Below are 12,461 nucleotides of genomic sequence, written 5' to 3' on the forward strand. Positions count from 1 at the left end.
TAACCAACACTCATATTTTCAAATCATATAGGATTTTTACAAAGTTTTTTAAGTTCAATTGTATCTCCTTAATTATCTTTTATCTATAAAATATTCTTAAATACGAAAGCAATTCATACAAAAATCAAAATGGCTACTAAAAAGAAGCAAAAAGTTGTCTCAAAAGATGATTTAAGAAAATTGATGAAAGAAAAGACCTTTTCCATTAAAAGAGTGTCTAAAAAGATCGAACACCCGTTAGCAAAGTAAGGCAATTTTTGTGCGCTAAAAAATTTTTGGTTAAAAAGAAAGAATACAGGATAAACAGTTTAATTTAAAAGAGGGACGAACGATACCGGTATCCGGTCGTTCCGGCCCCAAACCGATCCGGCCCCATGTCAATCCGGCCCAAAGTCGATCCGGCCCAAGTCGATCTGGCCCACGTCGATCCGGCCCCAAGTCGATCCGGCCCCATAATAAAATATAAATTAACTATATTGATTTTGGAGGAATTTGTCACAAATTTTAACAGTATAAATGGAATTTGAAAAAAGTGTCCCGATGACCGATGACAACAGGTCAGTGAAGTATTGGAGTACCAGTTAAAGAACTATTTTAAATCGGTACGAAAATGAGTATAATTGTGTCTGTTTGTATCGCAGTTTCTACATTTTTAAATTATGAAGTTATTTTCCATGATAACTTTTACTTTGAATTTCATGGCGATTTTTATTTTATTCAGTTCTCACACAGAATAGCTAAATAAATATTTACAGTCCAATGGACCTATAAAATTTAACGCATCATAATGACTTATTTAATCAAATCATTAGTCTATAATTGGTTTGTTTATTCAACAGTTGTCTGATGATTGTGAACTAAGGTAATGCCACTCGTAATCACTTAATTCAATCCAATGCTGATTAATTAAAGTTACGTAATCTGTTTTTCAACAAGGTCTTTATAGTTTGATCTTCTGGTTGGTGTAGATAATAATTATTTGTATTTTTTTCAGGTTACATCATAGGCTTCTATAACATATATAATGTTAGGAATATAATAGAATATAAGCATATTCTATTCTATAACACTTGGGTTTTTTTTTTGTAACATCAAATATAGTCAATATATTTTTCTTATTTTGACAATATTTTGAATAGTTGTGTGTAGATAAAAAAAAAAAGTCATAAACGTTGGCAAATTGTCGGCCCTATTGGTCGATCGTTGGTGTTGGCTGCACAACATTGGCCCATTGTTGGCAAATTGTCGGTCCGTTGGTCGCAAGTTTATGTTGGCTGCACAACATTGGCCCAACGTTGGCAAATTGTCGGTACGTTGGTCGCACGTTGGTGTTGGCTAAACAACATTGGCCCAACGTTGGTCTGTTGTTGTAAATTCATATTATTATCTCATGTTAGTTATAAATAATCGGGCAAATGTTGGCATTATGTAAGTAGCAACATAGGGCCGATATGAAATTTTGTTAATAAAAATTGACTATGAAATATTTTACGCTTTATTTCTCTTGGGAGGCGGATAATTTTGATTGTTGCAGGCTTTATAAAAAGTTAATGTTATACTGATGTTAAAACGAAAAAAAAACAAAAAGAGAAAATCATGTCATCTGAGATTAAAAGAGAAAGAAAGTAACATCATGTGAGTTGTAACCATTTCTACACTCAACTGTCCTGCTTAACCTATCTAGCTGGGTGAAGTCTAACCATTATGGTAAAGCATGCAATATGCTTTTTGCCTTGGCTTGTATCATGTGTATTATATAGGCTAGGGAAAATATTAAAAAAGGAGTATTTTTTTCTAACTATGGGAGAGTATCCATTATTCTTTATTACAAGAAAATAACAAAGCAATGACACTGAATGCACGTTTTCTTCTTCTTCTTCTGTGAATTTTTTTAAGGACGGCTTTCCTAGTGGAAATTGCGCCCTATATGTTCCTAATGGGTTTTTTTTAACTAAAAAAAGAATCTACTTAATGTTTGTATGTACGTTTTCACTCTCTATAATATAATATCAGCACTCTTTTATAGAAAGGATTCGGCAGATTAATGTTGATGTCTGAATTCTTTTATATATGTTTTAATATAATTATACCCAATAATCTTGAAAACTTGTAATAAAAACATAATCAACCTAGTTGTTTTATACTCATCTAAAGAAATATTTTCCAAAGGCCTTTTTTATTTTTTTTTTACCGTACACCTTTAACATTATAATAAAAATAATAAACATTTATGAATTACAATTAATATATATATATTTATTTTTATTCCTTAGAAATATATTTTTTATTGGGGCCGGATCGACTTAACATATGGGCCGGATCGACGTGGGGCCAGATCGACGTGGGACGGATCGACTTGGGCCGGATCGACGTGGGGCCGGATCGACCCGAAAGCAACGATACCAAAGGCAAAGGTACAGTCAAACTCATAAATCGAAAATAAACTGACAACGCCATAGCTAAATATGAAAAAGACAAACAGACAAATAATAGTACACATGACACAACATAGAAAACTAAAGAATAAGCAACACAAACCCCACCAAAAACTAGGGGTGATCTCAGGTACTCTGTTAGTATATTTGTTGTCATTGTCTCAAAGTAAAGTGAGACAACATGTTTTTTGTGTTGAATAAATCTTAATCATGTTTTGGATAGTGTATTGTTAAAATATTTTTAATCATTGTTTCTAAATAGAGTGAGATTCTGACGACCGGGTTTTAAGGGTGGAATCTATTTTAAATATTAATCAATTTTGGTTAGTGTATTGCTATAATTTTTTTATTTAATTGAGGTCAAAGGGGCTAATCTGTAAACAAAATAATTATCTTTTGTGTTTTTCATTTAATATTTTCAATTCTTTACTCGTACGAAGCTAAATACATGCAGTATTTACATCAAGGCAATTCAAAACAACAATCATGATTTTCCAATTATTCAACTGGAACTTGTGATTTTAAATTGGGTGCAAACGGACCTTGGGTGCGAACGTGCGTGGTGCGAACATGTAGGGTGCGAAAGTGTATTGGGCGCGAACGGACCTGATACCTCTGGAAGGGTAAGCAGATCCTGCTCCACATGTGGCACCCATTAATTTAACATTTGACATGATTTGTCCACAGGAGTTTGAAATACTATCAATAAGGGGGTAAAAATATTCCAAACACGACTATCGCAGTAAGGCTTCTCTCGAAGATAGAAACGAGAGAAGCTCTACCATGTCTACTGATAGTCAAGTGAAGCGAGAGAAGCTCTACTGTGATAGTTGAGTTTGGTATAAAAAGCAAGAGAAGCTCTACTGTGATAGCCTGGTTGCTAAATTATATATTTTATGTTAATTAGAAAACAGCCACTAACAACTAATAAAAAAATCATGCATCTTAGACTAAACTATCAATCCGTACACATCCAACATCCAATGGATTTAGTGTAAAGACGTCATAAACAGCCAGAGAAAAACATGACCTTGTGCAATGCCAAGTTACAGGTATCGACAGATTGTAGATCCATGAATATGTATATGTACATGTATATAACATACTAGTAATATTTAGTGAGCTTTTAATTTACTGATAACAAAATCAATATTTATACCAATAAAACAATATTCAATGATCTTATTACAGTGTTGAATAGGTAACCTTTTAGAATAAGTTTATTTAAAGGAGCGACAAGTTTACATGGATCATTTCTAAATTTCCGGGGCACGGTTAACAACATTTCCATAAAAATGAGGATGTGCTATCCCGTTTGAGTCCAGTACAACAGTCAAGTGGGACATACTGGGTTTAACAATGTGATACTGCGTATTACCATATACAATGTAGCATGTTATTTTCGCTGGTGTAAATTTTCGAGATTTTCATTAAATAAGGTACATGTTTACAAAATATTTCGATGGTTATTATTTTGGCAGATTCAAAACTTTTCTCAAAACCTTTGCATGTACACTTTAAAATTTGGCGGAATCTATTTTGGTGATTTTGTTCTATCCCCGAAAATTTACACCCCACGAAAATAACCTGCTTTACTGTTATCTAAAAAACTAGCTGGAATATCATAGAAGATTCAGTGATTAATTAACCAATAATATCATGATAAAAGATATAAACAGGTGTAAGACTGGGTGTCTTCTTGACATAGTATTAAAAGTTCTGTACTTGAACGAATATGGCCAAAAAAATATCACTTCTTTGTAATTGTCATTCATGTACACAGTGAAACTAATTAAATTCTAACATTATTATTTTAGGTATAACAGTTTGGACCAATTAACATGTGCTTTGTGTAATATTGTTATAAAGTCTGATGCATTGTGGGTTCCCCATTTACAAAGTCGTCAACACAAAGAGGTAAATTTTCACAATATTTAGAATTCAATTTTGTTTTAGCTAAATTAATATAAATACATGAAATACCACATGTAAATTTATAACATGTATAACAAAGGTCGCATATTTTTTTTTTTACCTAGTTTTAATTAATTTTTGTTTAACAATGGCATATGAAGATATCAAGACTTGTAAAGTTTAAATCTCAAAAAAAAGATTTAGATATGAACATGATGAATTAAAACAGTTTTCTCCCCAGGCCATTTTAGTGTCGATGTACCAGATAGGACAAAAATCCGCATTTAAATTCTCCCTTGCCCTGCTCGTCCGAATTTAAAGTATTTAATCTCTAAATTCAATAGACTATAAACAAGACAAACACAGATATAGGATTAGTTGCTCGCAGTAACATCTTATTTTCTCTTGATTTACAATATTTTATTTTACTTTATTGTACATTTTTCTTCGATTGAAACATATAAATACATGACATATAACATTGTTCCTATTTCGCATCGTTTCTTTTTCCTCGGCTTATACCTCCAATGCCTGTACGTACAATAAACACAGCAGCAACTGCATATATACCTATGTGACCAACTTCAATTCGACGTAACTGCGAGACCCTTCGATACTAATACATTGAAATGCCCAACTTTATACATTTATAGTACCATTTAACCCCACCCGTAAAAACCGCCAAAACTTTCCTCGTGCCTTATGCACCTAACATCAAATTTATAAATAGTACATACTGTTACAAAACCAGTATCTGAACTAGTTATACTAGTTCCCATCTATAATAATTACTACAAATAGCAAACGGGAAAAACCCTATTTCAAACGAAATAAAATACATTTTCACAATAATTACTACAACATGTACAAATGAACAAATGGCACAGTAGACAGAAAAAATATTCAAAAAGAGGAAACTACACATTAACAGACTATTTGTTAGATTACTTTGTTAAAAATACATATCATTTTGATGTAAAGATTAGAAACAACTGGGACTTATTCATTGAGTACCATGAAACACTGAATTTCATAAGACATGATAAAGAAAAAAGTTTTTAAATTGAAATTTTATTGCTATATATGATACTTTTTTGTACTAGATATTATTTTATAGTATTGTATATATACAGGTTGCATAATAAACCATTCATTAATTTTAATAGTAGTTGGATATAGGTAGGGTAACTGAAACCACATATATTTTTATTTGGCACAGGAGGAAAAAAATAATTCTGTAACTATAAATGAATAAAGAAAACATAAACTGAAACAACTGTTTTCATTATTATAGTTTAATTGTATTCTCAATAATGAATTCAATAATATAAACATATATTAACATAAAAGAAAAAGAGCATCGCCGCGACGCAACAAATGACATTGAAAAAAAGTTGGTTTTTTTTTACGCCAAATGTGATGCTATCCAAAATTTCTGGGGAGAACACTGATTAAAAGTGATGTGTCGTTGTAAGTGAGGCAGTTAACCACCAAAGATCACAGGCCTGTAAACTTTAATAATATTTATTTCTTCACAAATTTTCTTTGAGAATTGATTGTGAATAGATTTTTTTCAATTCATTTTATAAAAGTTATTTGAACATTTCTGTGTGTAAAAATTGACTGTTAGACGAACTTAGACCTGACAAGATGTCTTGTAAAAATTGCAAGTTCTACAGATTCAAAAGTGAAGTAAAATACTGCTTCTAGTAAAGGTTGAATATTTACTGAAGTTCATTTTTAATGAAGTCAATATTATAATCATGAATGAATTGTTTTCAGACAGTTGAACTTGTTAAAGCACCTGGTCCAGCAGTACAGAAAAGAAAACTCCCCCCAGAACCTGACAGTCACAACAAAAAACAGAAAGGTATGCATATATTTTCTGAATTATTACCAAAATCAAAGACATATGTAGGGCCACATTAGGGTATAGCAGTCCAATACACAAATAACAAAAAGACATCTAAACACACAGTCTTCAATATGAAATATGTTGTCTACACAATATGTCAAACTCCAAATAGTCTAATCAAGATGTAAATTCATTTATATTTTGTTGGTTTGTTCAATCCTTCCTTTGTTTTTCCAGTTCTTTGATCATTCATTATTCCTTCTTTCCTTTCTATCTTTATTCATTCACTCATTTGATCAATCAATAAATATTAGACATTATAACATGAGAATCAATGAAACATACATCTTTACCCAGTACCCAGATATTTGTGACTGTGGGGGGTTTGGATCTTTATCAGGACTCCAGGATGGGGTGTTTTTAAGTTCGTGATTTTGGGATTAATCGTTTCTGGATCAGGGAATTCATTTTTCGAAATTTATAGATGTCGGAATTTAAATTTCTTTAAATTTGGGACCCCCCCCTCCTGACTGCCAATAGCAAAATTGATAACGGCAACTCTTAAAATACTGCGCTTGTTATTCCTTTTCTAGTGCAAAACTGAAAATTGAACTGTTGAATATGCAAGTAACATGGACTGTTATTGTATTATGTTATTACCAGTTACTTTTACTCATATCGAAATTAGCATTACCATGAATAGTTGCATTAGAATTAAAGTTAATGATGTCAAATATACCAACCGTTTGTTTTGAACAAAAACTTATATATGTCAAATGTTATATTTCAATTTTACAGATAATGGAAAGACCAAGGGAACTGCTGGGTAAGATTTCTTTATGGTAGATCGTCGAAAGATTAAGTTCCAGTTATAAATACTTACACATTTTAGGTTGATGGAGAAATACTGCAAATGCACTAAACTCTATTCAGTAAGATCAAGATTATAAAATATAAATAATAATTACAAATAATTACAAATATTATCAACATTACAAAGTTCAGTGAAATCGTTAGAGGAGGCTGTATGATAAAAGCCATGAATTGGAATTTTGACCATGAAGAAATATGAGGGTCTTCCTCTTCACACTTAATGCAGAATTTACATTTGTTACACATGTCTCTTTGTTTCTTACAAAAATGTCCTTGACCTTTAAGTCTATCTTAGAGGCCATTTTTGCAGTTTTTCCATGAGTTTAATTGCCTAAATCAGACATGTAAGACTATTATAAGATCAAGTTAAGAAATATTTCTCAATAATGTTTTGTATGCCAGTTTGCCGTAAACAATATGTTTGATTAACTTATATTTAAGATTACTAGCTAATTTTTATGATAACACGCCAAAGAAAACAGCTTTAAGTTTGGCTGATTACTCGTCTGATGAAGAAAGTGAAGAAGATGAATCAACTGCAGCAAAAACAACAACTACAACATCAGCATCAACATCAAACCTGGGTCATCCTTCATTGCCGGCAGGTAAACTAGGCCGAAATTATCTCCCTTCACTTTCGACATAATGATTATCTCCCTGTACAAATCATGCAGAAAAAAACAACAAAATAACCTCCCATCACTTTAGAGGCAATACAAATTGTTCGCATTTTCATTAGTATCAGGTGGCTATAGATAACACTTATCTAACAAATCATCTATAGAAAAATATCAACAACAAAAACATCAAACCCAGGTCATCCTTCATTACCACTAAACTAGGCTTGAATTACATCCCATCATTTTAGAGGCAACTTCAAACCTGGGCCACCTTTCTTTTAACCATAATGTAAACTAGGCTTTAATTTCCTCCCTTCATTTTTTGAGACAATACAAATTGTTCACATTTTCTTTAGTACCGTTTAGCTATTGATTAGGATTATCTCCCTTACTTAAAAAAAAATATAAACAATAACACCATCAAACCTGGCCTGCTCTTCATTTTACCAATAGGTAAACTTCCATTTAAATACCTCCCATAACTATAGATGCAATACAAGTTGTAAAACTTTCCTTAGTACCAAAGTAATCAAAAAGCTTCAAGTCATTCCTGCATACCTTGGTAGCTCTAGTTAATAAGATGATCACTTCTCATACCTTCCTACAAAGCTATTACCGGGTGTCATCCCTCCCTTGGTATTGCCAGGTAGAATTGATCAGTTCACTAAACAATACCAACAAGAAAGCTGGATTATCTTTTATTTATACTTTTAAGAAATTGAGACAGGTTCCCTTTTTTAACTTACAACAAACCTTCATAAATTTTCATTTCCACTGAATAAATTAGAATAACTTCCTATTATAGTAGTACCATTGTATTTACACACGCTGATACCAATATGTTTACTGTACTACAATTTAGCTTAAATTTAGAAACCCCTGCAAACTGATATTAACCCTGGTAATAATTGGATCTTAAGATGTCTTTTGTGGTTTAGTGTTTTTGGATTGTTTTCCCATTGCATGTTGATGAACTCTCTCCAAAGGAGTCATTGTAATTCTTTTTAAGACCTATATCAAACTTGCAATTTTGAGGTACATGAATTAGTGACTGGTATTGCTTAAAAGTTTATCAATGTCATGATTTGTCAGAGAAAAGTCAGTAGGAGTCTTCAGTAATCAGAATTTTATTTTACAGACTTTTTTGACAGTGGTGACAAACCTGAAGTAGAAGATGAACCCAAAGAAAAGGTCATGGCTGATGTCCTTCCTGAAGGGTTCTTTGATAACCCTAAACAGGATGCCAAGGTCAGTCATTCTTAACTTTGTACGCTTAAAGAGTGCATGCAGACTGTAGGTCTTTTCTTAATATTTTTAATGACTTTAAAGAACAGCTAGTGATAAGGCTCTATAAGATTATTATAAAGGTTGAGTGGCATTTTTGAGTGTACAACAACACTTTATTATACAAACAACATATAATACACAATGGGACCTCATTCAGGGTGTTGGTTTATTTTGATACCAAACTAGTATCCATGTCTGATTATTACTTTTTTATATTTGAGTGTCACTGATTAGTCTTTTGAGTCAATATAAGGGAAATTGATCTGGCTGTCATACAGGTGGGAGGTTTATCTAGCTATAAAACCAGATTTAATCCACCATTTTCTTCATAAGAAAATGCCTGTACCAAGTCAGGAATATGACAGTTGTTATCACTTCGTTTCGATGTGTTTCAGCTTTTGATTTTGCCATTCGATTACGGACTTTCTCTTTTGAATTTTCTTTAAAGTTCAGTATTTTTGTGATTTTACTTTATTGTAAATGAAACACGCAAATACAAAATTTCAATCATGGTATCTTTGATGAGTTAATTATCATAGTTATTTCTCCTTGTAACAAATTAATTAAAACAAAATCTTTTGAAGTTTTGAAGGTTTAGGATAAAGTTATGGACATAAATTAAGCTGCAAATTAATTTCAATATCTGACTTTATCGTTCCTGGGTTATAAATTTTCATCCAAATGCATTGATTGTAACAAAAGGGGGGTTATAACCCAGTGGACCCCCCCTAAATCCATTACTGGTGAGAAATATCACATGGTAGAAATGTTTAAATGATATAACCTTTTGTTAAACAGGTCAGAAAAGTGGAATATAGAGACAAGATGGAGGATGAATGGGAAATGTTCCAGAAAGTAATGAAGGAAGAAACTCATGTTAGTAATTGTTTACTGTAAATTCAAAAATTAATGGGTGCATTTATTATTGCGATTTTGTCATTTTAGACTAAAATGCGAGTTTTAATTATTGCGATGATAACCCTGTCGAATTTTCGCAATAATAAACACTTCACAATAATTTCTGAATTTAAAGTATCTTTATGATAATTATCTGTAGACTTGTAAAAATGATGCATTTTAATAAACGTACATTGTAAGTTAAGCAAACAAGAAAATCATCATTAATTTATGAAATATGTCTTATTTTTTTAATTTGATTCAATGAAGGTCATGCAAATGAAATAGATTTATCATTTGAAAATTTAATGTTTATCGAGCCCTTCATTTTATACCTTTACCTTTTATTTATTTACTGACTTCAATCAGTTTCATTACCCCAAGAATGTTATTAATAATTTATAGTTTATGATGATTTAATTTTCAGTATTTATATATTACAGATTTTTTAATGCAAATTACTTTTATCCAGGGCAAGCGAAGTCCATATCTTAGGAAAAAGTGTTCAACAACTTTGTACAGTAGACTCTGGCAAATCGGATACCCAAAATGTCAGCTTAAAATATCCGATTATCAGATATATTCAATTAGACGATGAATGTATATTTTTTAAGGAGCCTTTTTAGTTGGCATGTTATTTTTGAAATGGTATAACTTGGGAACATTTTTCTTTATGATTGTTAGGTATCAGAAGCCATAGTAGAAGAAGAAGATGAGCAGATAAATGTAGACAGAAATATAGAGGAAATAGATGATCAAATGTAAGTACACTTTTAAAACAAAACTTTGGCTGAGGAGTATTTTGTCATTTTGTTTGCCTGCCATGGACACCCACATCTGTCCACTGTTATTTAACTCTAATTTTGAAGAAAAAAAATAATACAAAAGTCAAATATTTTTCATGGTAATTTAGCTGCAAGTCTCATAATAACAAAAAAATAAAACAAGTCATGTTTAATCCATAAAGTGGTTATTTTGTGTTTAATAGATATAAGAAGATGTGGTATGAGTGCCAATCAGAGTTCGCGAAAACTTTATTTGACCCGTCGGTCATGGGACCGACAAAGCAAGATTATTTGTCAGTCCTACAAAATTTTAGCCAGTCCTAAAAAAATCTGTCAATTTGATCCTAAAATAAAACATGTAAAAATAATAACATTTTTTATCCAAAAATAACTTTATTATTATTAGTTTTATTTTTCACAGCCACGGACAAATTAATAATGAAGGACCAGTTCTGATCTTCTGTTTGTTCTTAATTAAAGTAATTTTCTCTATCCATTTCATCATCTGAATCATTTTCACAGTATTTGTTATCTCCATCTAAGATTTCAATCGCCAATTGTTTGCCATGAACAAATGTAGCAGGCCACGTGTAGTACGACACTTTGGTTTCCATAGGTTTCAGTTTGTTTATAACAGGAAACCAGTACCGGAAATTAGCAGCAGGTACATCTGAAGACCGATGTAAACACATATTGGAATTAGTTGCGGTACAACTAATTACCGATAAAAAAAGGCACTGCAACGGCCGTTTTTACATCGGTCATCGGGACCGGCACTAGCTTTCAAAATACTGGTCTGAGCCTCATTTTGACCGATAGGACCGACAGGACCGACCATTTTTCGCGAACTCTGGCCAATAAGAAAACTCTCCATCCAAGTCACAATTTGTAAAAGCAAAATCATTAAAGGTCAAAGTACTGTCTTCGACACGAAGCCTTGGCTTTTTTCAACACTAATTTGCTATTTCTTTGAGGTCTGGATTATTAGTAGAGGAAGCCAGAGCGGCCGTAGAAAACCTTGGACCTTTGATAGGAAAACTGACAATCCTTGTCAATTGAGATTGGAGTGGAGGGCACCTGCCACATGCAGGATTCAAACTCACATCCTCAGTGTTGACAGGCTAGTGATACAGTAGTTCGACTACTTAGACCACGGTCACCAATGCCCCTGCATCAACTGAACATACGGATCCAGAAAGATGCTGGGGAAATGATAAAACACTTCCTGATCATATTAAGACTTCATTGTGCATGTCTGTCTGACAGGGTTCACTGACCTTGACCTAATTTTTTTTGCTCATTCGTCAATATTAAGTTTTCATGTATGTTTTTCAAATACTATAAGCAATAGGTCACCTGTATTTAGTGTATGGTAAGATTGCATGAGGAACATGTTTTCTGACAGGGTTCATTTGACCTTAACCTAGCATAAATAGTTCATTGGTCAATGTTTAGTTTTCATAATAAAATTTGTTTTCTCATGTACTATAAGCAATAGGCTTACTATATTTGGTGTACAGTATGCTGCTACATAAACAAACAATCATCTCTCTAGTTGTTTATATTATCTGAAATGAATTTTTTTTTAAATATTATGATAATACCTTTATTCTTTTATTTACAGAAATCGTTGGAAAGAAGTTAATGACTTAACAATAAAGAAAGAAGAAATGCCTCATAAATCTGACAATAAATCATCTGATAGTGATAATGATAGTGATATAGACCTTGATAACATGGAGGATTTGTTAGATTGGCGGGCTAAAAAAGTCAAAATAAAGAAATGACAAGATCA

General features: G+C 32.1%; 1 protein-coding gene across 1 annotated transcript; it reads left to right on the forward strand.

Moving 5' to 3' along the window:
* The first annotated feature begins 101 nt into the window (after positions 1-101).
* On the forward strand, positions 102-12,461 carry LOC143069544 (zinc finger protein 830-like). The gene is made up of 9 exons (XM_076244228.1): positions 102-245; positions 4,253-4,352; positions 6,132-6,219; positions 7,003-7,030; positions 7,519-7,682; positions 8,836-8,945; positions 9,783-9,860; positions 10,566-10,642; positions 12,291-12,461. The coding sequence occupies exons 1-9, from the start codon at positions 130-132 to the stop codon at positions 12,451-12,453; spliced, it is 924 nt and encodes a 307-aa protein (XP_076100343.1). The 5' UTR covers positions 102-129; the 3' UTR covers positions 12,454-12,461.

The sequence above is a fragment of the Mytilus galloprovincialis genome, chromosome 3 (genome assembly GCF_965363235.1).
Source record: "Mytilus galloprovincialis chromosome 3, xbMytGall1.hap1.1, whole genome shotgun sequence".
Lineage (NCBI taxonomy): Eukaryota > Metazoa > Mollusca > Bivalvia > Mytilida > Mytilidae > Mytilus > Mytilus galloprovincialis.